The 27,624-nt window shown below is 39.5% G+C and overlaps 1 protein-coding gene across 4 annotated transcripts in view; it reads left to right on the top strand.

Annotated features, from left to right (window-relative positions):
* LOC127577921 (cytosolic 5'-nucleotidase 1A) overlaps positions 1-27,624 on the top strand; it is a 42,295-nt gene that overhangs the window by 9,244 nt on the left and 5,427 nt on the right. For 2 of the 4 annotated variants that reach the window (XM_052029599.1, XM_052029602.1), the window contains exons 2-7: positions 3,941-4,005; positions 9,120-9,183; positions 18,303-18,470; positions 22,607-22,736; positions 26,078-26,200; positions 27,108-27,286. In XM_052029599.1, the coding sequence (XP_051885559.1) occupies positions 9,139-9,183; positions 18,303-18,470; positions 22,607-22,736; positions 26,078-26,200; positions 27,108-27,286 (645 nt within the window). In that variant the 5' untranslated portion in view covers positions 3,941-4,005; positions 9,120-9,138. Of the gene's footprint in view, positions 1-3,940; positions 4,006-4,363; positions 4,383-9,119; positions 9,184-18,302; positions 18,471-22,606; positions 22,737-26,077; positions 26,201-27,107; positions 27,287-27,624 lie in introns of those variants that run through there. The other 2 variants (XM_052029601.1, XM_052029600.1) reach the window with 2 other exon arrangements.

The following is a 27,624-nucleotide window of genomic DNA, read 5'->3' as shown; positions in this document are numbered from 1 at the left end:
CAGGTTCAGTAGATATCTTATACTGTTTTTTTCTACTAAGTGCAGTATAATTCCACATGCTATGATCTTACAATAGTGGTAAACCTCCTGGAAATGTAATGAATTTTGACTTTTATGATTACAAAAATGCAGAATATTAACATTTGAATGGGAGTATTGAGGAACAGAGGAACCTTGGAGTACAAATCAATACATCCTTGAAGGTGACAACACAGGTAGATAATGTGGTTAGGAAGGCATATCGAATACTAGCCTTTATTAGTACGGGCACTAAATATAGAAGTAGGGTGATTGGAATTGGTTTATTATTGTCACTTGTACCGAGGACAGTGAAAAACTTGTCTTGCATACTGTTCGTACAGATGAATTCATTACACAGTGCATTGAGGTAATACAAGGTAAAACAATATGGAATGCAGAGTGAAGTGTAACAGCTGCAGAGAAAGTGCAGTGCAGGTAGACAATAAGGTGCAAGATCATAACGAGGTAGATTGTGAGGTCAAGAGTCCATTTTATCGTACTAGGGAACCGTTCAATAGTCTTATAACAGCGGGATAGAAGTTGTCCTTGAGCCTGGTGGTACGTGCTTTCAGGCTTTTGTATCTTCTGCCTGATGCAAAAGGGGAGAAGAGAGAATGTCCTGGGTGGGTGGGGCCTTTGATTATGCGGGCTGCTTTACCGAGGCAGTGACAGGTATAGACAGAGTCCATGGAGGGGAAGCTGGTTTCTGTGATGTGCTGAGCTGTGTCCACAACTCTCTGCAGTTTCTTGCAATCCTGGGTAGAGCAGTTGCGATACTAAGCCATGATACATCCAGATAGGATGCTTTCTGTGGTACATCGCTAAAAGTTAGTGAGTGTCAAGAGGGATGTGCCAAATTTCTTTAGACTCCTGAGGAAGTAGAGGCACTGGTAAGCTTTCTTGGCCATGGCATCTACGTGGTTGGACCAGGACAGGCTGTTGGTGATGTTCACTCCCAGGAACTTGAAGCTCTCAACCCTCTTGACCTCAGCACCATTGATATAGACAGGTGCATGTGCACTACCCCCCTTCCTGAAGTCAATGACCAACTCTTTTGTTTTGCTGACATTGAGGGAAAGGTTGTTGTCATGACACCACGCCACTAAGCTCTCTATCTCCTTCCTGTACTCCGACTCATCATTATTTGAGATACGGCCCACTACGGTGGTATCATCTACAAACTTGTAGATGGAGTTAGAGCAGAATCTGGCCACACAATCATGAGTATATAGGGAGTAGAGTAGGGGGCTGAGGATGCAGCCTTGTGGGGCATCAGCATTGAGAATAATCGTGCCGGTGTTGCTGCCTATCCTCACTGATTGCAGTCTGTTGGTCAAGAAGTCAAGGATCCAGTTGCAGAGGGAGTTGTTGAATCCCAGGTCTTGGAGTTTGGTGATGAGTTTGCTTGGAATTATAGTATTGAAGTGGGAGCTGTAGTCAATAAACAGTATAGTCTAACATAGGTGCCTTTATTGTCTAGATGCTTCAGAGATGACTGTAGGGCCAGGAAGATGGCACCCGCCGTAGACGTGTTTCGACGGTAGGCGAATTGCAGTGGGTTAAGGTTTTCCGGGAGGCTGGAGTTAATGCGTGCCATGACCAGCATGTCAAAGCACTTCATGATGGTAGATGTCAGAGCCACCAGTCGGTAATCATTAAGGCATGTTACCTTGTTTTTCTTGGTTACCGGGATGATAGTGGTCTTCTTAAAGCAGATGGGAACCTCAGCTTGAAGCAGGGAGAGGTTAAAAATGTCTGCAAATGCCCCCACCAGCTGATCTGCACAGGATCTGAGGACAAATGCTTTCTGTGGGTTCACTCTCTGGAAGACTGATCTTGCGTCCTCAATGGTGACCGTGGGTTCAAGTTCATCGGAGGCTGTTGGGGTGGGCGGTGACATACCAATCCCCTTCTGTTCAAAATGCGCATAGAATGCGTTAAGCTCATTGGGAAGGAACGCGCTGTTGTTGACAATGCTGCCCGACTTCTGCTCCAATTTTATAAAATCTTGGTCAGACCTCAGCTGGAGTACGTGTGTAGTTCCGGACACCAAAGGAAGCTGGGTCACTGACAACATTTAAGAAGTATCTAGATGACCACTTACATTAATCAGGCATAGAGAGTTATGGACCAAGTGCTGGTGACGGAATTAATACAAAAGGATACCCCGTAGTCAGTGTGGACAAGTTCAGCTGAATGATTCCAAGATTTGAATGCTGAGGTTATTGAACTCCGGACAAGAGTCTGTGACCCCTTCAAATTCTGATTTGCTTCGCTGAAACTTGCACTACATATGCCATGCCTGCTGACACATCTACAGTATAAAAAAGCATTGTTACATAACTATGTTTGTGCTGATCATGTCAGTAGGTTCAACCCAGACAACACATTGCTGATGCACAATCACCTTGGAAAGTATCTGTAATAAAATGTGCCAAATTCTTATCAATCCTTCACCTTAAAAAAAATATCCCCAATGTGAATTGCATGATAGTTTTATCTTTTCCTGAAGCTGTTTCAATTACGTAATAATCTTACATAAAACAATTTTGCAATAAACAGTCATTTCTGTGGTTTCATGTTTCTCCTCCCCTCACACCCCAACCATTTCTGACATACATTTTAAATAGTGGAAAAAGTCTAGCAGATTAAACAAAAAGCTGTAACTTAGTCTCAGGGTCTGGATGACAAACAGCATTTTGCTTGTGGTTTATCATTTTCTTTCTTCTCATGTTGCCAGCCATGCAGAGCTCTATATTTATTTAAATTTAGCTGTAGATTCTGTCTGAATGAATGATTGAAGCCTTTTTTTTGCTAGTGGAAGTATTCACAAATTGTATATTTTTATCAAAATCCTGTGGAACATTTCCTGACCTAAGCTTATATTTATCAGGAATCTGAATGCAACAAAAATAAACTTCAAACTTAGATTCAACTGAGTCAGAGCTTAGACCAACAGCAGACACAAGGTTACTGCAGAACAGTGAATTTCATTTCCTCTGCATTTCTTTACAGTTCCCTATTTAAGCAGATTATTTTCAAGGCAACTGTTTTACTTATCTTTTCAAATAATAAAAAAAAATTCCCAGTATAATTGATTGATAGTTTTATCTTTTCCTAATGCTGTTTAAAAGAACCGTTGCTCTTGATGTGTCAACTGTTCTCCAGTACCTTGCCTAGCTCGTCATCTTTCATATTTGAGGCTTGATTGTTAGCATTTCAACCAAGCCCGATCAGCTGGCATCACACACAGTCTACACACACTCTTCAGCGGGAGCTTCTAAATGGTGATCAGGAGCAGGAATCTTGTCTGCTTTTTTTTCCACTTTTCCAGCCCATGGGCAGTTAAGTCAATGATAACATCCCAAAAGCTTAGCTGTGGTTATCTGACTCAACATAGATTGAAGATGAGCATTGTCTCTTCCTGGTCCGTAGTTATTTACATGGACACCAATTTATTGTCCTGATATGGAGTCAGCATCTGTAGATCACATTTAGAAATGGGCTGTACTGGTGGAATATAAGAGGAAGGAGAGAGAATTTTTGCATGAGATTACGAGTTGTGGTTAGGAAACCTTTGAGTGTACTATTTAAAAAGACTAAAAGCCAGGCATTATAACTGTTTGATCTCTACCTAATTAAAAATTTACTTTCTAAAGTTCCAATTAGGCATTTATTTTAAGTGCATGCTTGGTAGAAGTTCTGGATTTTGATTTGAATTCAAGTGCTTCTATTTAAAGCAATGCAAGCAGTGAACTTGTGTTTATGTGGTTTCAGTCTTGTAATTTAGTACAGTGGAGGGCTTTGTTCTTGATGTATGTTATTCTACTTCCTTTGGACCAAGTAGTGTATATAAGCCTTGCTATTACACCAGTCTGGTTATTCTGCTATTCTGTACATTCAATTGATTTTGTTACAGATTGAAAATCTCCAGTCCTGCACATTGGAATCTATTCTTTAGTTCTTCACTTCATTTAAAATTCTGTAAGTATCTGAGAATATAACATTTTTATTAGGTTCTATATCTTCGAAGAATATACAGAACTTGAGCATATCAATAGATCGTGCCTTTCCTACCTAGCAAATTGTTGACCTGCTGCATGATTCAAGCAGGTCTTGCAACTTTTCCCCTTTGTAGGACATCAGTGTTTGTATAGTTGCGGATTTTGATTCAACTACCTGCAATTTCACCATGAATTTGAAAGAATGAAGATTTTATTGGTGTTTGGAATCTGGTGGGAATGAACTGAGGATAATTCTCCGGAATCTAACTAAGCGAATATATTGGTACTGTTTCTACATGTCTGACCTGTGAATTACTGACTGTTGTGGATGCTCAACATCTACTGGGATTTGAGCTAGTGAGTACATTACTAAATTTTGCTTTGTATAGAGTTTGAATTGGTGAGTAAATTGTTGACTTCTGAACCTGATAAAGTTTAAACCAGTGAGTGTATTCATAAGGTACACTTTAGAGCTTGAATCAAATAAATGTATTTTGAGGATCTTAATACCTGTAAGATTTGTATTAATGAGAATAATTGAGTTCTGGTCACCCAGAACTTGAAACAATAAGTGTAGTATTAGCACCAGGACTCTGATAATTGAAGGTTGGGTTTCAGGACTCGAAGATTGTTTGGCCAGGGTGATTTTGAATCTTGAACATGTGATGTTGGGAACTGGCACACTTTTGGACCTGATCTAAATTATGTATTACTGAAATTCAGGAACATTTGAACTGTGGGATATATTGTTGGACGTTGAATTTGAACTGGTTAAGTGAATTGACCTTGAGTTTGAAGTGTTGAAAGTATTGTTAGGATGTGGCAGATCTTATCAGCTGAGAAAATCTTTGGAGTCAAATGCCTCATGGAAAAAGATCTAGTAAATTCAAGGTATGAGACCATGAATGTGTACCACCACAGCAAGAAGAACAAATGAAGCAATATTCTCCTCCAAATTACCCATCATCTGAGATTGGATGTATAACATAATTTCCTCAACTTTCCCCGGAATTCCCTGCCTAACACCTCCTGTCAAAAATAGAAAAAGGATCAGAAAATAGCAGTCAGGAAATTATTTTTTACAATGTCAAAAGATTGTGCTGTGCAATTGAAAATAGTCTTGAAACTGTCCTATTTTAAAGGGCCAACACTCGACTTTCATTCTTTCCTCGGTTGCTCCATCCATAGCTCTCATCAGCCTCAATCCTTGCTCTACATATCTCTCGCACAAGACTGAGCCTCCCTCTCTCTTTGTGCACTTCAAATTGACCTCCAGTGGGGATTGTTCTATATCCAATCTCTTGCTGGTGGCATTGGGTTGGATCATAGACATCAGACATCACAAACAACCATGAGGGCCATGTAGTACAAGGCACAGAAGAGGCCATTACCAAGACCTTATCCACCCATAGTTACAGGACAGGGAGCTGTGCTAGAATTCTCAGAGAAGCACTATCTATACATGTTATCCCTCACCAAGATGGCTGTTATTAAGCTCTGACGCTGTATATATTCTCACACGTGTACCTGGACCACTTTGCTTATGGAAGTTAAACATTGCGGTCACTCTTTTCTGTAGGCTGCTGCTGATGATCTTTGCCACAACTTACAGATGTAGCTCACTGCATTACAGAGGTCACCCAAATGCTTTACTCAAGGAAAGGAGACTTCATCTACCATTCTTTCAACTCTCAGGAGAATGGGTATTGAGATTTACGAGCATTGCAGTCTTCCCAAAATGCAGGCATTTATAGACATCTGCAGTGTTACTCCTTGGATCTCTCTGGAGCCCTTGGAAGGATTTCCCATTCCCTCTCTCAACATTATAGCACTCATTCTGGGAGCAGCATCACTCTGCAGGCACTGGAAGAGTGTCAATTGTAATGTGTTGGTTGCCCTTGAAGGGACATGTATGTGACCAATTGCTGGTTGCTAGATCTTGCTACTCATCAATACAGTTACACATATTAAAACTGACACAACATGGCATTACACAGGAAAGCCTAACAATCAATGTTGCTTGACCCGCTGAGTTCCTCCAGCAGATTGTTTGTTGCTCCAGATTCCAGCATCTGTAGTCTTTTGTTTTCCAAGCCTAGCAATCCATTCTGGGAACCTCACAGTTGAAGGTGACATTCTTTATGGGACTTTTTAAAAAGAAAACTTTGTTAGGGTGATGCAAAGCACTTTTAACACCTTTTTAAAAAAAATAGTAAAGTAAGGTCGATGTAAATGTATCCATTTAATGCTTTCTTGTTCCTATGCCAAGCTTTCATTCAAATCTATACTCCCCTAGTTAACAACAGAGGTCCTGTGTATAAAGTAAATGCAGCTCAACTCAATGTGCTCATATTTAAGGATTGGAGAAGGGAGCAGCAGCAAATGATTTGGAGCGTGACCTATGCAGCCTCAATAGCAGTGCAGGAAAATTTTGCTTATTTTTAGCATATGAGATCATTGCAGAAAGATGAGGCTTATAGATATCACCATGGATGAAAGATTGGAGAGGCTGGGATAAATCAAGAAGCATTGAAAAGATTATACTGCACTTGGGCTTTAAGAACCTCGAGAATGCTGAAGAAATATGAAAGGGGAGGAGAATGTGCTACTACTTAGTGAGAGAAAAGAAAGAGAATATGTCGATACTGAAGGTTGGTGGTTTGCGTGGATTCTTGTGAGTCAAAAGACCTGTTTCCATGCTGTATCTCTCTGTGATCCTAGATGACAATAGGGCTTGATCTCACCATATTGAGGCACTGTTGAGCTTCAAAATAAGAGAGGAAATTCGAACAAACTTCCCATTCTCTATGCTGTAGAGAGGAATCACATAATCTATTCACTTTACAATAGGCTGCATTCTTCAGCAGCATCAATTTATTGCACTGAATAAAACAGCTAATTTTATTGCAGCAACCTTTGCAGTAGACAGGGGGCAAATGAGTACGTAAATGCAAATATCCAAAAGTTGGCAACTGAGTTGTGCAAATCTTCCATCAGCTTCATCAGGATAGTATCTTGCCATCTGTCTTAATGGTGTGAAATTGTTGTATTTGCATGGTAGGTATAAATTAAACTTGCCACAGACGGTTCATTCTGGTCTAAAAAAACTGTTTTAGTAATGCAGTATGTGTTAATGACTTCCGATCAGTATCCCAGGCTTTGAAAATTAACTGTTGCAAGTATGGAATCTTATTCCTCATTTTAGTTGTTGCCTGAGAGTTGAAATGTAAAATAAAAAAAACTTCTTTAACCAGTATTTATTTCTCCTTTTGAAGCTAATTGGTATTGAATTCATCTGCTTAAATTTACAGTTCTTTCACAATCTTTCAATTCGATTAAGAAGGCAAACATTACGTTCCTGTTCATTCAGCTCCCAAATGCCTTGTTTCCTTTGCTTCAACAGTATCAGATCATACTTTTGTCAACTTGGTGTGCAATAGAAAAAGCCTAAGCATCCAACATGCACACAACTAACTATACAGCATTAACTGCCCTACTGCACCTAAATGTGTCCCTTAATGTGTATTAAGGTTTCATAAAAATAGTTGGAAACAGATATTTTTTTAAAATTTAATATGACTTTGAAGTGATTCCAGGGCAATTCATTAACAGCCTTTCAAGCCCTCATTAAATCATATCAGGATGTATCACGGCTTGGTATGGCAACTGCTCTGCCCAAGACCGCAAGAAGCTGCAGAGAGTTGTGGACACAGCCCAGCGCATCATGGACACCAGTCTCCCCTACTTGGACTCTGTCTTTACCTCTTGTTGTCTTGGTGAAGCAGCCAGCATAATCAAAGACCCCACCCACCCAGGACATTCTCTCTTCTCTCCTCTTCCATCGGGTAGAAGATACAGGTGCCTAAGGGCACGTACCACCAGACTTAAGGACAGCTTCTACCCCACTGTGATAAGACTATTGAACAGTTCCCTTATACAATGAGATGGACTAGACCTATGACCTCACGATCTACCTTGTTGTGACCTTGCACCTTATTGCACTGCACTTCCTCTGTAGCTGTGACACTTTACTCTGTACTGTTATTTTTTTTACCTGTACTACATCAATGCACTCTATACTAACTTGATGTAACTGCACTGTGTAATGAATTGACCTGTAAGATTGGTTTGTAGGACAAGTTTTTCACTGTACCTCGGTACAAGTGACAATAATAAACCAATACCAATAAATGGATTCATTTGAAATTGTGGGTCAGTTAGTTACGCATAGAGCCATCAATGAACTAGTTCAACTGACTCTTGGTTCTACAAGCTATCCCAAATAAATTCATGAATGTGCTACAAATAAAGAATTTTGTGATGAGAAGGATTTGCATTTACAAAGTGTCTTTCACTTTCCTTTCTGAGGGTTTCAAAGCACTTGCATCCGGTATTTGAAAAGTGGTCACTGTTATAATGTACATGCAAGATCGCTTATGTGTGTTCTTAGTCAAAATTGTCCCAGCTGTAATGCAACTTGAACATTTATTCGTTAAATAAACTCTCACCCCGTTGATCAGTTCAAAGGATTGACTTCTTTTGGATTTTCCATTTTCTGTTGAAGGATAACAACCAAAGAGCAGAGAGTATAGTACAACTGTAGGCCATTAACCCAGTGAAGCATTGCCAGCCATTCAGTTGGAACAAGGCTGGTTTCTGACTTGGCTCCCCTTACTCTGTATTGTTTTCCACTTCATCTATTTTGTTTTGTTGCCATTTTTTTCTTCTCCAGGTGCCATACAAGAGGAGAGCACTACTGTACTAATTCTATTACTAAGTAGTGATTCTTCTTGGGAGAGCTTTGATAGTGAGTGATGAAAAGCTATTTGACCATGAACAGAAATCCCAGTTTATCAAGATCTTAAGCTAACATTTCTACTCTCTAAAATCGGGATATTGAGACCAGTTGTGACATGCTGACTACAATTGTGTCTCGGATCAACCAATTGAACAAGCCGACAACCAAGCCATGCAGCCTTCTATATGGCTCATCTACTTTTGAGAAACTTGTTGGGCATAATATTGCTTCTGTTTATGGGATATGCTGACAAAATGGAGCTTTCAGTTCTAATGGCTGGGATATTCTTGTTCCAGGTTTGACTGAGTACTGAAGATGGATGACAACATTGAAGTAATCCTCAACACTGAAGTAAAGCAGGTAAATATTAGAAACACTGTACTCACATCACAACAGACTGGTCTATTCTCCTGTGCTGTGCATCATGTTCATAGTCATAATAATAGTATGTTAGTACTGATGTGACCTGACTTGCATAAAGCATCTCTGATATATGCTGCATATCATTTTGGTTATAGTATTTAGCCATGCTCCTCAGCACAAGAGATCGTAGTCTATTATTATTTTTGGTATAAGAATAGAAGAGAGTACTGATTCCAAACATAAATATCCCTAAATTGCATATTCCCACAAATGTCTACTCAATTTTCCCTTGTGTTCTACCACATTCTATGCCTCCCTGATCATTTGTGCCACACATTCACCACCGACCATATAAAGTAACTTTACTATCTGTAAAGTATCCCCCTCCTAAGCTGAACCCTTATCCATATGTTTCTGCCAATGTTAGAAGAGAGTTCAATTTACCTTTTATCCTTAACTTACTCATATCAGTTTACCCTTAATAATTTTGAATACTTAAGTGGTATCTCTTCTGAGCCATCTCCACAGTGCAAAAAGCCCTAGGTTCTTAAGTCACTCTTATTTTAGATGCCTTTGATCTTCTTGTTTAGTATTAGACTACTGTCGCCTCTCATATTTGGCAGCTTTGAAAGGTTATAATCTCTATAATTTAAGTACTGTATTTAGAACTTGGTGTTTGCAAATTGTTGCAGGATGTATGTTGTACTAAAATAAGTCTACATTTATAATGTTGGGAGACTGGGATGAGCACTGATGGATGGAATTTAATTCCAGCAAGTGCAAGGTGATGCATTTTGGGAAGTCAAACAAAGGTCGGACATATACAATAAATGGTCAGGCACAAAGAAGTGTTGATCAATAGACGAACCTTGTGGTTTAAATCCACTGTTCTTTGAAAGTGGCTACATGGGTAGATAGGGTGATGAAGAAGGCATATGGCATGCTTGCCTTCATAGGTCAGGGCATAAAATATAAAAGTTGGGACGTTGTGCTGTAACTTTACAAAACATGGTTAGATTGCACTTGGAATATTGTGTGCAGTTCTAGATGCCACAGTGTAGGAAGAATATGGTTGCACTCGATAGATTGCAGAGGAGATTCACCTTGATATTGCCTGAATTGGAGAACTTCAGTTATGGGGACAGATTAGATAGACTGAGTTTCTTTTCCCTGGAGTAAAGGAAGTTGACCTGATAGAGATATAAAAATTATAAGAGGCATAAATAGGGTAGATAGTCAGAATCTTTTTTTTCCCCATAGTAGGGATATCAAAAACAAGAGGGCATAGGTTAAAGATGACAGGAGTTTTAAAGGGGATTTGAGGGCAAAGTTTTTTTTTGCAGAGAATAGTTGATATCTGGAACTCACTGCCAGAGGATGTGGTGGAGTCAGATGCAATCACTAGGTTTAAGAGACATTTAGACAGGCACTTAAATAGGATGTATACCTAGTGCGGGCAAATAGGATTAGTGTAGATGGGCAAGAGGGTCAACATGGATGTGGTGGGTCCAAGAAGGTCAACATGGATGTGGTGGGTCCAAGAAGGTCAACATGGATGTGGTGTTTTTGCCAAATAGCTCGTGCAGTCTGATAAATGCAATCTGGGTATAAAGGAGAGCTGTGCACAGAGTCGTGGAGAGGGAGAGCATGTAAACAGGTCCTTCAGCCCATCAACCTGCCATTAACATTTATCCTATTTTTAAATCAGAAGCAATTCTTCATCCTAATAAAATGAGCACTGCACTTTAGTATCACTAAACTAATCAGTACTATTCACTCGAAGTTATCTCCATCCTGTTGCAGCCGTATAAAACTTTGGTTAGGCCACATTTGGAGTATTGTGTGCAGTTCTGGTTACCACATTACAGTAAGAATGTGGAGGCTTTGGAGAGGGAGCAGAAGAGGTTTACCAAAATACTGCCTGGATTAGAATGCATTATCTATAAGAAGAAGTTGGACAAACTTGGGTTGTTTTCTCTAGCGTGTCGGAGACTGAAGGGAGATCTGATTGAAATTTATAAAATTGAGAGGCGTAGGTAGGGTAGATAGTCAGAATCTTCCCCCCCAACCCCCAGGTGGAAGTGTCAAATACGAGAAGACAGGGGTTTAAGGTGAGAGGAGCGAAGTTTAAAGGAGATATGCGAGGCAGGTTTTGTTTTGCGCAGAAAGTGGTAGCTGCCTGGAACACTTTTCAGGGCGGCTGGTGGAAGCATATATGAGAGTGACATTTAAGAGGCATTTAGACAGGCACGTGAACATGCAGGGAATGGATATTGTATAGGCAGAGGGGATTAGCTTAATTTGGCATCGTGGGCCGAAGGGTCTGTTCCTGTGCTGTACTGTTCTATGTACTCTCACAGGAAAACTATAATCCCAGAAACCAGTCGACTGAATCTTTCCTACATTAAAGTTTCTGCATTTCCTTCATGAGCTTCATTCTGCTCTTTTGGACATTTCACCAATGCTTGTTTATTTCTTTCATTTATTTATCTGATTCCATTGATTTCAATTTTTGAAGCTAGATGCTAATGTTACTATCATCCCCCAACAAGGTCTGTTCCTCACATTGCCTGGATATTAACACACTTTTCCCTCAATACAAAACACAGCAGAAAATGCCTGGTTTAAAACTTTACCAAATTATGAAACTTATTACCATGGTTTAAGCCATCCCTGCATTTCTGCTCCTTGCTAGAAATCTGGATTTTTCCTGGAGCATGAAAACATCAAAACCAGATTGTACATAAATGAGGGTACAATGCAAAACATAGAAAAGTTGCTTCTGTGCAGTTAGTACTAAATTGCTAAGCATTGTAGATACAGCAGAAGCAAAATTCAAGTTCCATGTGTGAGACTGGTGAGTATTGGTAGGTGATTTTAATCATAGTTATCATAGCTCAAGCTTGATTCTGTCTTCAACAATGCCCTTTCCAGTCACCATTTACCACATACAAGGTTAAAAGATGAAAAACAGTGTAAGGGTACTGTGATAAATTGTACCTAGGCTACTCCTGCACTTAATAAAAACAAACATTAACTCATTACAGAGCAGCAATCCAAACTGATGCTCATTTCTGTATCTCGGTTCAAAATGCATTCATAAACTGAACCATCAGGTGGAGATCTCTGATAAGCAGGCTTAATGGCATTTACTAGTCATCTTACAGAAATACCTTCCTTGCATTGATCAACGTGCTGGAAAATGCATTTGTATCATTTTTAAAAATCCATTATCCACAGATGAATTAGGCTTTTCCATGCTCCTAGTATATTCAAAAAAAATGATTCTAATGTATTCATTGTTCTGCAATACCATTGTTGGCACCCTTGACTTGTGTAGTACTTTATGTGCAAGTAAGTTGGTTCATTGTCTGTGCTGTGGAAAAACAAGTACAAAAAGTATTAAGTTTTAAAAGCAACTTGAATACAGAACCAATAAGTAGGTTTAAGAATAAAGTTACATGCAGTAGAAGAAGTTAAGAAAAGGATTACCCTTTTTGTTTTTAAAAGTTGAATTTTTTCTTTTACTTTGAGGATTTTTAAGTAATATGGATTGAGCCTCAGATACCCCAACACAATTTGATTGAGGAGGCAACTTGTTTTGTTTTGCCCAACTACATGGGCAGGATTTCAAACAGCAACACAAAATCATTATAACAGCATTTTATTAAAACAGGAATAACAGCTGTCAACTTTTCTGTGGGAATATATTCACCTCTATAACTACAGGGGGGTCAAGAAAGCAGCTCTCCAGGACCTTTTCACGAGTAATTAGAGGTTGGCAATAAATATTGTCCTTGAAATTGATGCCCATATGCCATCAATGAACAAATCATATATTTGCCTGAGATGCAGGAAACTTGAATGTGGGGCATGGCTATGTAATCTGGTGTTGCAATATAACAGTTATACGTGTTTGTACAATGAATTAGTCCAACTCTCTTAACTATATTATCCCTTCATTGTGTTAAACAATGTCTTGTTCTTTTCCTTCTAATCTCATTTTTTATAGTCCACTTCCTCTCTGTCTATATTTCTCTCTCTCTCTCTTTCTCTCTCTCTCTCTTCTCTATTTTTCTTTCCTATTTCCCTGATAATTGCAATTTTTCCATGCATGTAATTTTAACTCTGCTTCCCACTCCCATGCCAACCTGTGTGATATTAGCTTTCTCCATTGCTACATGGAGGTCGTGTAAGTTGGAAGAACAACATCTCATATTCTGCTTGGGTAATTTACAACCCAGTGGTTTGTACTGTGAATTTTCCAATGTCGGCTAACTCAACCCCCCACTGTTCTCCTTCCAAGTACACAAACCTGTCCACCTAGTTTTCTTCTCTCTTTGGTCGCCTCTCCCTTCTCCCGCCCCCCCCCCCCCCCCCCCCCCCCCACCTGTTTCCATCTGCCCATCATCCCTTCCCCATCTGGTTCTACCTATCTTGCCCCGCTTGATTCCATCTGTCCATCATCCCATCCTCATTCAGTTCCATCTATCACCTACCAAACTCTCACTCCCCACACCCCACCCAGTTCCATGTGTCCAACGTCCCCTCCCCATCTGGGTCCACCTATCACCAACCAGCCTCTATCCCACTCCCTCCCACCCTCATACTGATAACCTTTCCTCTTCCCTCTCTAACGCAGGGTCTCAACCTAAAATGTCAGCTTACACTTTTTGCCTCCACTTACGCTACTTGACCTGCTGAGGTCTTCCGTAAAAGTACAATTTATAAAGTAAAGTATAATATAATACCTTGAATGTAAAAAAAAAACTACCAATCTTTCATTGCATACATTATTGGCTGTGGTCCAATTTTTATGTCTTCTGTTCATTGTATAATCCACTCAACTCGTATCAGGGATTTCCTTCTAACCACTTATCTGACTGCATCTACTACAAACATAGAACAGATGTGAAGAATTCTATGCTGATGGATGCATCTTCCTGGATGGATAATCTTTAATGTTGAAAGCAGATTTAGTTTCTTTTAAAATATGGAAGCAGTGAACTTCTGACAATTATTGTTCAGTACAAGGTTATTGGGGAAGAGGAGAGAATGAACGCATGATTCCTCCACTCTATCTGTCTTCCGCTGTGTTCTGACTAACATGGTAAAGGAATCCCAAGATTATATTACTGTAATACCAGGAAAAATCAAAGCAGGATGTTGTGTTTGACCTGACCCTGTTATTAGCAGAACTCAGAACCATTGGCAAAGACCAGGCAACAATTTGCCTAACCTTTCATTAGGTTTGGAAGCCTTTAGCAAATAGAGATAAGGAAGAAATGACTTGGTTGATGAATGACAGCACATAGCTATCAGTGTCTTGTGGTCTTTACATTGTACAATTTAGAATTATAACAGATGCACATTAAAAAAATTTTCACCAGGCCTAGTGCACAATAAGTAATGTCTTCTGACGTAACCTGTCAAACCACAGAAACTTAATCAATCATTTAGGTGTACTTCTGACTTAGTTCATGTGAGTCCACCAGAGTTGTTATAAGATTCCTTTATTAGTCACATGTACATCGAAACACACAGTGAAATGCATCTTTGCGTAGAATGTTCTGGGGGCAGCCCGCAAGTGTTGCCATGCTTCCAGCACCAACATAGCATGCCCATAACTTCTTAACCTGTACGTCTTTGGGATGTGGGAGGAAACCGGAGCGCCCAGAGGAAACCCATGCAGACATGGGGAGAACGTACAAACTCCTTACAGACAGCGGCGGGAATTGAACCCAGGTCGCAGGCACTGTCATAGCATTACGCTAACTGCTACACTACTGTGCCTGAGTAAATTAAGTGCAAAATAAAATGGTGAAAACTGTCTTGGATGATGTAGTGAAGCTTTAAAATCAACATTTTGCTTTGTAGCTTTGCTTATAGGGTTTGTAGTGTTTAAAAATAAAAAAGCATGAATATACTGGCCCATAAATTGAGATTTTTAATACAGCAGCTGAATAGTTACTATTTTCAGTAAATGCTCTCACTGGGATGAGAACAGGTAAACATTGAATTCTAACTCTCATGCACAGCTACATATACAATTCTGCATCTTTTTTTATAGGAGGTGTAAAAACCAACACAACCTCTGACAGTGGAAAAACTTCTCATTGACAGAATGGTCTAGAAACAGAACATAAAGGTGATTGGCAAAAGAACCAAAAGTGATGAGGATTTTTTAATGTCGTGAACGGTTAGGATCTGGAAAGTATTGCAGGAGAGGAAGCGGTTTAAAAGTTTGCAACTTGATTATATTTTGAAAGAAGAAAAATCCAGGCTGAGGGAAGAAGCGGGGATACATGAGACCACCTAGATTACACTTGCAGTGAGCTGGCACATCCTCTTTGGGCCAAATAGTCTCCTGTGCTGTAACTTTGGATTCTGTGATGCAGGTCTAATCCGATATGTACTTAGATTGTATCCTTCTGCCATGTACACATTAAAAAAAATACAAACGCCCTTCTGTAGCCCACAGTAAACATCTTCAGAACATTATTTAATTATTGGAATCTGAATATTAATGCGAGGCCCACATTTATTACCCATCCCTAATTGCCTGTGAGCTGGGTGGTTTGCAAGGCCATTTTAGAGTATAGACTATATTATGTGATGGTGTGCTTGCTGATTTTCTTCAACCTTAAAATTGCATTAGTGAGAATATTTTCAGAATATTGGCAAAAATACAAGGGAATGGGATTAACTGGATAGCTCTTAAAGAGATGGTGGCTGTATATTTTCTTTAATCTAAGAGCACACAAGCAGTGGTATAGTGGTGAATGCAAAATTATTTTATTGAAAGCCCAATGTGAATTTGGAAGTAAAGGTTGTAAGAGATCAGTTGTCTGCAATATAATAGTCAGTTAGTTTAGTACACCATTAGCAAGCTTAAATGGAAAAAGAACATATGACGTAAGTTGTGGGTTGTTCAGTTCTGTGCTATTTCACATGTTTGCATTTAGCTGCTTGTGTTGTAACCACTTTTGTGTGAGTGTCAGTTTAGAATGCAAAACCACATCCGATCTATATTCATCGTGACATGAGATACAATTGTTCACAAAAAATAGCCTCACTAAATCCATTATTTTAATGTTGGAAATCCTGATGTTATAAATCCTCTCCAGGTTGATGAAGTTAATATACATAGATCCCACCATTATTAGTACAAGAATTCAATACTAATATCATATCATTGGTGCAATATATTCCTTGAAAATTTAATGGAGAAGTTAATTCTTGTGCTTATCTCCATGTCCAATATATCATGTCTGTTTTTTTTTGGGTGGAATTGGTTTATTATTGTCACATGTACCAAGCTACAGTGAAAAACTTGTCTTGCATACCATTCATACAGATCAATTCATTACACAATGCATCGAGGTTGTACAAGACAATAACAGAATGCAAAATAAAGTGTAACAGCTGCAGAGAAAGTGCAGTGCAGGTAGACAATAGGATGCAAGGTCATAACCAGGTAGATTGTGAGATCAAGAGTCCACCTTATTGTACTAGGGAACCATTCAATAATCTTTTAACAGTGGGATAGAAGCTGTCCTTGAGCCTGGTGATGGTATGTGCTTTCAGGCTTTTGTATCTTCTGCCCGATGAGAGAGGGGAGAAGAGAAAATGGGTGATGTAGAAACTGCAATTTCCTCTGACTTGTGAGTTGTGACCAGTGTTAAAATTTATCATTTCTATAAATTGGTTTTGTCCTCTTTTCCCATCCATATCCATGGAAGTATTTATACAAGAATACTACTTCTATCTCAGTCTACATCTCTCCACAAAGAAACCCTGAGTGCCAACTAAAAACTTGAATTTGAATACTGTCTGGAAGAGAAAAGTATCACAACCAGGTGGCAATTTGAGGTTCATGAGGGCATTCATTCTGTTTCAGAAATTTATCTTTTAAACTAAGTATCATGATCTATATTGTTTATTTCATATAATGTGTACACAATAGTAAAAGCCTGACTGTGAATACAATAACATTACCTCTACCTGTTCAATATTCAATGGTACATGCACGTGTTGAAAACAATGCACCTGTTAAGCACTGAAACCTGATTTATAGACTTCAACTTTTACTAATGACCTTGTTTTCACGAATCCCAACTGAAACACTGTAAAATGAAGGTTGCAGATCTTGACTAGAAGAAGGCTGCCTGTATGAGAGAAGCTCCTATGTAGATAAAGATTACAGGCCCACATTTGATGGAAATTCAATGCCCGAATCTCAACCAGACATTGTTGAAGATGTTTAATTTAAGTGATAAGTCTGGAATTGAATGCAGGATACAAGGAGCCAACTGATCTACTAAATATGTTTATCAGTCAAGTAAATCACTTGCATTCCCAGAGGCTCTGCTAACTTTAAGAACATGGGTCTCGAGTTGAGAAGCATGTTAATGTAGCTTGTACCACAATTTTGCTCTCCTTCAGTGAGGGCTAAACTTGCCATTAAATACAATTGCATTCTTGAATTTTGGCTTCAGTCGTTCTCTCTGATGGACCATGTAGTGTCCATAACATAATCCGATGACCATTTCTACTAATTCACCCTCACTGTGAACCTCACCAGAATTTCTGTGTTGTCTGAGCTTCATGTGGCAGAATCAGGTCTGAGGTAGTAGTAGTAGTATTCAGTGATATTCACTCTTCTCAATAAAGCAAATGGGTGCCGTTATGAGGTAGGAACACCTAGAATAAAGGGTAATCACATTGACTGCAGTTCTACTTCTTTTAAGCCATTCTTGTCTCTCCTTTTGGAGGAAAATTCTTACCCTCGCATGGCAACTTTTTTGAAGAGCTACACTTTAAAACGGTCTCATTGTGTGAGGAATTCCACAATGCCTCACAGGTGTCTATAATATTCCATTGGAGATCAGAATTATTACCAAATCAAAATCAATTATGTAAGGGCTTCCCAATTCCTTTGTATTATTCACCCCAGCCTCAGTGCTGCATACTTTGTTTAGTAATCAGAATGCAATAGCTTGTGATGTGACTCCTTTCCAGTAACAGCCTATAGAGTGTTCCTGAGATAAGAGCAAGGTGAATATTTTTGTGTAATATTAATATCCACTTTCTTTCTAACTCTTCTTTCTATGCAGAAAGATCCAATCAAAGCCGTAACAATTGCCATCTCAGCTCGAGCTCTCTTTGATATGGAAGAAGAGCATGAATTATTCTTGACAGAAGGCCCTGAAGAATATATCAATTACCAGATCAGTAATGAAGACATACCTCTAAAGGAAGGTATTGTTTTGCCATTCATCAGGGTAAGTTCTCGTACACACCTTGGGTTACCTGCCGTGAGCTCTTTCCTCTACCAACCTTCTAATCTTTAATTCAGAATGGCATTTTGGCAAGCTTTTTTACAGATGTGAGATGTGCTTGAAGTCTGAGTCATTGTATCTTTGCATGATTCCTTCCAGTTCTATTCCAATTTAGCAAGGCCTTCAACAAGGACTACTGGTGTGCCACAGAGATCAGTGTTGGGACCCTTGTTATTTGTTATTTATATAAATGATTTGGATGTGAGTGCACAAGGCTTGATCAGCAAGTTTGCAGCTGACATGAATTTAGGAGGTGTTGTCGATAGTGAAGAAGGTTATTGTAGATTACAGGGGGAATCTTGATCAGTTAGGGAAGTGGGCCAAGGAGTGGCAAATGGATTTCAATACAGATAAATGTGAGGTGATGTATTTTGGAAGGTCAAACCAGAGTAGGGCTTATACTCTGAATGGTAGGGCACTAGGGAGTATAATGGAACAGAGGGACCTAGGAGTACAAGTGCATAGCTCGTTGAAAGTGGCATCACAGGTCGACAGTTGTGGGGGAAAAAAAAGCATTTAGCACGCTGGCCTTCATCAATCAGGGCAATGAGTGTTGGAGTTGGGACACTATTTGGCAGTTGTATATGTCATTGGTGAGGCCGTACTTGGAATACTGTGTACAGTTTTGGTCACCCTGTTATTGGAAAGATGTGGTTAAACTGGAATGAGTGCAGAAAATATTTACAAGGATGTTGCCAGGACTAGAGGGCCTGAGTTATAGGGAGAGATTAGCCAGGCAAGATCTTTATTCCTTGGAACGTAGGAGAATGAGGGGTGACCTTATAGAAGTGTTTAAAATTATGATAGATAAGGTGGATGATAGCAGTCTTTTCCCCAGGGTAGGGGGTACAGGTTTAGGGTGAGAGGGGAAAACTAAAAGGGACCTGAGGGGCAACCTTTTCATGCAGAGGGTGGTGAGAATATGGAACGAGCTGCCAGAGGAAGTGGTTGAGGCAGGTAAAATGGTATCATTTAAGAAGCACTTGGGTAGGTACATGGAGGGAAGGGGCCTGGAGGGATATGGGTCTAACACAGGAAATTGGGACTAGCTAGGTGAACAACGTGGTCGGCATGGACTCGTTGGGCTGAAGTGCCTGTATCCGTGCTGCATTGCTCTTCGACTCTATTATTCAACCAATATATCCCCTGAAATAGTTTTTACTCCCTTACCCATGCTGTTAACAGGAACGACCTAACATTTACTGATTTGCTATCTCTTGTTTCTCCTTGGCAGTTCACTCTTTCGTTAACATAATTTGTAAAGAGCTTCCACACTTAGCAACTATTTGTGGTATTGCTTTCAACACCCTTGGCCCATCAGCCCAGTTTCTTTTGCTGCTCTATTTTTTTTTCTCCTCAGTTTCAGAGTTTTGATGACATTTTTTTCTGCTTGTTTGCTTTTCCCTTTGGAATTTGTGTCAAAGGCAATATTAAGTGTAAATTGTCTGGATCTGCAGTAAGTGGCAAATATCACCATTAATTTTCCTTACAGCTGTCCAGTTCCAGTTATTAGAAGTCTGATTCAATGTAGTTCCCTCCACACCTAATCTTGGGTCGGTATGAATAAGATGAGCAACGTCTTGAATGCAGCAGACTGAATAATCCTTCCAAAAATTTGCAGCAAGTGTGTTTATTTCACATCAAATTAAACATTCTACCATGCAATAAGTAGGGAGAAAGTAGAATTTTGAAAGGGAAGAGTGGTTGAAGGAAAATCTTTGTTAACTTTATTGGAGATATTTAAAAAAAAATAGAGATTAAAACCCAAAGGAATGAGATTGCAAAAATAAATTTATTGAGGCCAAAGTTTAGTTGGAGTAATTAAGCCAGCACAGTGTTTTAAAATTAACTTAAATGGACATGTCATAACTTTGTCTGTGTCATCCATTTGTGTTTAGTAGGTAGGTATTGCAACTTCACACCATTCCTGTGTTTGAATGTTGAAGTCTTGGTTTAGAAAAGTTTGTGAAGGAAAGGGGGAAAAATTGAACTACAATGAGCTAATTTCTCCACATTACCAAATAATAATATTGAGTGAGACAGCTTCACCATTAGTCTTATCACGCAATTTGGCCATTGTTCTTTAAATCGTAGGGGAAGAGGTTTGCAAGTTTGGTGTCCCCTCTCAGATGTTACTAATTTCCTGACTGGTTTCTGCCCTGCCTCTTGCCCACCGTTCCCTTCCCTACCCCCCCCCCCCAATCTGTCTTGACCGATGTTTGCCTGTGGTTACTAAGCTTGTTTAGTCATTGTCACGCAGACCCCGGTCTCCACCCAATTAGTCCCCACACTTGTGCGTTTTAGTGGTTTAATGTGCTAGTACTTCCACCCTACTGCATCCCATACCAACGTGAAAGCATAGGTTCCTTGCTACCAAACTGAATGATTCTCAACAGTCTTTTTCTGATGTCCAATATTTTTTACAATACTAATGTGTTTAATGGAAATTAAAGATTTTTTAAATATTTCTTGGTGATTTTATTATCATTTGTTTAAATCTGTGTTCCTAATAACTTGTTTTAAATTCCAAAATAATCCCAGAGGTTTGGAAGCCCAATTCAATTGGTACACTGGACTCCAACATCTCATTTATGTGTGAGTGTCCGCAGACTATTTGACTTTAGAGTTCTTGCTTGCAATCCAGACACTTGTTCTCTAGCTCGAGCCACAGTTTAGAAATAAGGAAGGGAGCTCCTGCTGATGATCTAACATGTTTTAATTAATTATAATGCCCAACTGCATAGCGAGATCAGCCAGCTCAGCACAAATGAGAAAGCAAATCTTCATCCTTTCTGTTCTGTATTCAATGGGCACTGCCCTTTATTGCTGAGCCATCCAGTGAGCTGCCCTAATGTAGAGACAGCTGGCGTTTGTCGATATAAATGTGAACTGGAAAAAAAAGTTAATGGACTCGGCCTGTGCTTCACATTTGCCTCCTATTGGATGCTCTTGGTCATACTTAACTTCAGTGGTCACATTGCTCCCAATGTCCTTCAGATCTTGATGCTGCAGTTCTTCTGTGAGGGAGACCAGTCCCTAATTGGTGATTAGATTGTAGGCAGTGGAATCTGAGACCCTGCACCCAGATCACCCTGATTTCTGTAAGTTTGTGCTGCCAGACCTTTTCCATTGTTTTTAAATTGTATAGTGATCATTTGACCTCTAGTACAATGGAATTATTGGCTAAATACTGGCACCATCTGGCCCAGTAGCTGCAAATGATCATATAATTGGATTGAACACATTAGATACAGGGAGACCCATATGGCTCACCCTGTGATCTCTGAAAAGACCTTATTTTTGTGTAACATTTAATTAAATGAATTTCAAAAGGCTAATAGTCAATAGACTTTTACATATGATTATGAAATGTTGCTTATTAAAAATTTAACAGACTTCAAAACCACAGGATTATTTTTTGGTGCCTGTTCCTCCTGCCAGCAGTGGAAAGCTGAGAACAGATCACCTGTCCTCTTTACTGCAGTGGGAAACAGCAGTGAGGAAAGATATGAACCTTCAAACAAACCTTTCAAAATCAGTTTTGGGGAGAGTTGATCCTAATGAGATTTGTGAAGAAAGGTGGTGAATCCCAAAGGGACAAGAGTGCAGTCGACTGCCTGTTTCGATTTGAGTCCCGTGCCAGTTCCAAAGCTCAGGATCCAGCTGGATGCTCCTGCATAGCCCTGACTGTGGTGTAGCCTCTGGAGAACCTGCCATCATGAGCTGTTAAACTGGGAGCACTGCCTGTTTGTTCCAGTGCTTTGTGTTCAAGGTCCCTTGGTAATATTTGAAGAACATCAAGAAATTTTCTTAACCAGTACAACCATCATGAAATAAATGAACATGCATCTCATTGCTGATACAGAATATCTGTCATAATTTTCTACTTAACAACAAGAATTTCATTTTAAACTAATTAATTGAAGCGATTTTGGATTATTTGATGTGCTGGTCCATCTAGAGACATTTTTGACTTTAAGTAAACACTTAGTTAATTTTTAATGATAATAGCAAATTGTAGATGAATAATTACACCCGCTGTCTGAGTGCAGCTAAATTCCCACCATTATTTCTTTCAGGCTGTTAACATGGTAAATAAAAAGTTGCTGAAGTTGAATCCTGAAGAAAAGCAACTCTTTGAAATTCTCCTTCTGTCAACTCACAGTGCTGAAGGTGGGGTGCGGATCATTAACAGTGTAAATTATTACGGTGAGTTGGTACAACACAACTGAAGTGTTGATGACAGCTCATATTTGCATTCATTCTCACATGACTGCATTTTATCCAACTTTACAACTTTTGCACGTTGCGCGGAGGAAAATTAAACCTTTATGACAAGTATTTATCCATAGATTCTTTCAGTCACATCACTTGTACTTAAAGTTACTCTTTATTTAACTTTGGAAAAGTTACAGAGCTCAGGTTGCCATTTGGTTGAGTATCCCCCTTCCCTTTAGTGTGTCCATAGTTCATAAGATCGAATAAAATTTTAATATGTTGTTTTTCCTACTTCTTGCCCCTTTTTCTTCAGAGGTAAAGACTATGAATCTGTTTCATCTAACACCATTCCTCAAGCATGGGCTATATGCATTAGCAAGCTACTTCAATCCCAGGTTTAACATCAGAACTTTATCCTGTTCATGTACTTCATAGCTGTATGAAAGTGGGCTGGTACTATTCCACTTTCTAGTTAAGAGTGCTGAGTAGTTGTCCAGCTACAACCTTTACTAAGTAACTAAATCATTATTATGATAAGATCACCTTGCAAAATACTTCACACTTTTTTTGTATTCAGAGCAGTTTGTACATTCCCAACTTGGAGAAATCTATCATCAGGTGCAGTCCTGTAAAAAGATTCCTTTTCTGCTTCTTTCATTCTTGATATCTGATTTTTTCCATACCAATTCCAGACAAGAGCTCCATTCGGCAAGGAACACGGCATTAATATGGCTAGTTAAGACTAAAAGTATGAACCTTCCACTGCAATATTTACAATCCTTAGCTGCTGAACTTCCAAGCTATTGATATTAAAGCCGATGTTCTGGTTGTTAGTTAGTTACCAGCATGTACATTCAGTCGTCTCATTGTATAAATTCTCATGGGAAGACATTGCAAGCAGAGCCTTAAGCAGTATGATGGCTATTTCTTGGTCTGAACTGTGCAACAACAGTCTGAATTATTAAATATGAAATGTTTAGCATCTGTAGGTGTTCTGTTGGAACTCTGGACCAAAGAAGTAGCCAACTGTCTAAAATTCAAATGATGTCAGAATCCAGGCATTTGCTTAAGATCAGTTTCACTTGTCCAAACCGATGCCATTCAGTAGACCACTCCTGCTAATAGAAATCCCTTATGAGGATTATAGAAAAAAAGGGTGAGCAAAGACTTTGCATTTACATAGTGGCTTTCACAGCCTTGGTGTCCCCAAGTGTTTTGTGATCAATTAAAAGCATTTAAAGAGTAGTTGTTATAACACAGGACACATAGGCATCCAACATTTGCCCAAGACTCCACAAAAAGCAGTGATTTTTCATCATTAGCAATATTGCATATCTTTCATTCATCTTGAGAAGATGGCGATAAGCTGCAATCTTGAGCTACTGCAGTCCTTCTGCGGGGAATTCCAGGATTTGGATCCAGAGAAGATCAAGGACTGATGATCTATTCCAGGTCAGAATGGTATGTGACTTGGAGAGAAACCTGCAGATGGTGGTGTTCCTGTGCTGCCCTTATTGTTCTTGGTGGTTGAGGTTGTGGATTTGGGAGGTACTGATGGAGTCACTTGGGTGAGTAACTGCAGTGCTTTTTGTAGATGGCAGCTACTGCACTAATGGTGGAGGGAATGAACGTTTAGGGTGTCTGACACAGTCAAAATCAAGTGGACTGAATTGCTCTGCGTCTTTTTGAGCTTCTTGAGAGTTGTTGGTGCAGCAGTCATCCAGGCAAGTGGGAAATATTTCACTGCTTTCCTAACTTGTGCCTTGTAGATGGTGGAAAGACCTTGAGGTGTCAGAAAGGGGATCATTCACCTCGATCTGCTCCTGTAGCCACAGTATTCGTGTGTCCGGTCCAGCTGAGCTCCTGATCAGTGGTGACCTCCAGAATATTGACAGAGCATCCAGTAATGGCAATGCCATTAAATTTCAAGGATGGGAGGTTAGACACTCTCTCTTTTTGGAGATAGTTGTTGCCTGGAACTTTTATGGCTCAAATGTCACCTGCCATTTATCAGCCATACCTGAAATGTTGTCCAAGTCTTACTGCACGGAGGCGCAGGCTGCTTCATTTACTGAGGAATTGCTAATGCAATTGAACATTGTGCAATCATCAGCTAGAATCCCCACTACTGACCTTCTAATGGAAAGAAGGTCACAAATGAAGCAGCTGATTGGGACTAAGACTGCCCTGAGGAACTCCTGCAGTGAAGTTCTACCACCTCCGATAATAGCAGCCATTATCCTTTGTGTGAGAAATGACTCCACTGGAGTGTTTTCTCTTTGAATTCACTTCCTTGTTCCATGTCTGGACTGAGGCTATGAAGAGGTCTGTAACCTCGTGGTCCTGGCAAAATCCAAACTGGACATAAGTGTGTAGGTTACTGGTGACTGCTTCTTGATATCAATGTCAATTATGGTCTCTATCACTTTTCTGATAATTGGTAATTAGCCAGTTTGGGTTTGCCCTGCTTTTTGTGAAAAAGCCATTCCTGGGCAATTTTCTAGATTCTCAAGTAGATGCCAGTATTAACTGAACTGGAACAGCATGGCTAGAGGCACAGCTGGTTTTAGAGCAGAAGTGTTCAGTAATACAGCTGTGTTGTCTGATCTCATGACCTTTGCTGTTTCCTAATATCACAAATTGCTGGAGACTGGCTTCTGCAATGGTGAGGATCTCAGGAGGAAGCCAAGATGGATCATCTATTCTGCAGTTCTGGCTTAAAGTGAGTACAAATGCTTCAGCCTCTAGCATTCACTGTGGGGATATTCCTCAAACCTCTTCCTACCCATTAGCTTTTTAATTATCCATCACCATTCATGACTAGCTATGATAGAACTGCAGAGGTTTAATGTGATCGGTTGGTTTGTAGATCACACAGCTTTGTCTATTACATGCTGTTTTTGCAGGTTAGCATGCAAATTTTCATGTATTGCAGCTTCACCAAGCTGCCACCTCATCATTTTAGACATGCCTGGTGTACCTCCCAGTATGCCCTTCTGCACTTTTCACTTAAGTAATTGGTCTGATTTATTTATGTATGTTAATAAATGATGCTTTACAACAAACTCAAAATTCATCTGTTCTTCTTTGAAACATTTATGTTCACCTTAATTGGAATTTAGCGTAATGGTCTGCAGCTCTCTTTCAGTAATAGCAAAATACCAACTCAGAATTTGAATTTGCAACCTTCTGCCTCAGAGATAAAGAGACAAAACAGCAAAGTTGAAGTGGCTGTAAAGTTTAGCAAAGAATAACAGGATCTTGCTCTGAAAGCTCAGCTTTTGCTGGTCCTGATTACAGACTTAAAACTACCTTTTGTATTTCTTTTCCAGGTTTGGATATCAGCAAGTTTTGCTTCTTGAATGGAAAAGATCCTTCAAAATACCTAAAGTCTCAGAATGTAATGCTGTTCCTTTCAGCATGTGAAACCTCCGTTTGCAATGCACTGAAAAGAAGTAAGTATCTTCATTCTTATAGCTTGTAAGTAGTTCAGGGAAAGAATGGCTTCTTTGGGGAATTGCAGATGAAATATTAACCAAGGAATTGGGTGGGAGCCAATGGTGTGCTACAGGGACTTTCTCAACTTATGGAAATATCTGGAGGAATAATTGCAAAGAATGTAGGATACCTTTGAGGGGATTGCATAGGGATCAAAAGGCTTGTACAATGTGTTTAGAAATACTTGCAGAGGATTAAAAGGTGTACTAAGAAGAGGTATTCTAGGTGAAAATAAAGACTTGCATTCATACAATACCTTTCATATCCCTTGACAAGTATCTCATCGCACTTAAAAACAATCAAGCACTGTTGTATTGCAAGAAATGAGGCAGGTAACTTGTCTGCAGCTAATGGCTACAAGCAATTTGTGATAATGACCAGACAATATATTTATGCATTGTTTAATTGTGGATAGGCATTGGTAGAGACTGAGGAAGTAATCCTCTGGTTATTCTTTGAAATAGTATGTAGGATGTTTTGCATCCATCTTGTAGAGAGATGGGGCCTTGGTCCAAATGTTTCATCTGAAAGTTGACATCTCTTCTGGACCAGTGTCCACTTAAAATCTTTGCCCTCATTCTCTGAAGTGGTGAACCTGTAACTTCTGGACTGAGGAAAGAATGCTACCAACAAAACCATTGCTATCGGATAAGAATGAAGTATATCCTAGGGGAAGTGAATGGTTCTCTGCACCATCCTGTGGGGATATGTCATTTCCTATAACAACAACTAGGGGATAAGAGCCAAACCTAGTTAATTTTAAATTCGTTATGCAAACTCAACAGCACTAGGCCCAGTTGTAATTGTGGAATAACTGTAACCAGCCTTGTATATAAATCAAAGTATGTTGCCATTCCTCCACAGATATTCCTGCAGCACTAATGCTACAGCAAGAATGTGCTACAGCAAAAGAGCAACTTAAGGTAGCATTTGATGGGGACTCGGTGCTGTTCTCAGATGAGACTGATAATGTATTCAGAGAGAAGGGTCTGGAGGAAGTCATCAAATATGAGAAGAACCTGGAGCACGTTCCTATTGGGGAAGTAAGGTTTATATAAGGTTTAAGAGTTTTGCTTTTGTGCTTAACCATTTCTGCCATATTCCACACTTTTACTCAACAAATAATGTAATGGGGAAACATAATTGCAGTTTTCCAAACAGGATAATTGATGGATTGGCCAATTATAACAGTAGTAATTAAAGGCACAATAATCTTTATTCAATGAGGTTTATACTTTGAGTTGTAGCCCTTTTGGCATGTACTGTGTATTTAATTTCTGATGTGCCATCTGAATACTTCCTGAGTAGAGAAGGATGACGTCCCCACAATTGCCATAGAGAGTACAATAGAACAGATTATTACATTAAAGTTAGACTTGGA

This window comes from Pristis pectinata, chromosome 14 (assembly GCF_009764475.1).
Source record: "Pristis pectinata isolate sPriPec2 chromosome 14, sPriPec2.1.pri, whole genome shotgun sequence".
NCBI lineage: Eukaryota > Metazoa > Chordata > Chondrichthyes > Rhinopristiformes > Pristidae > Pristis > Pristis pectinata.
Note: the sequence above shows the minus strand (reverse complement) of the source record. Positions and strands in the feature narration are given on the sequence as shown.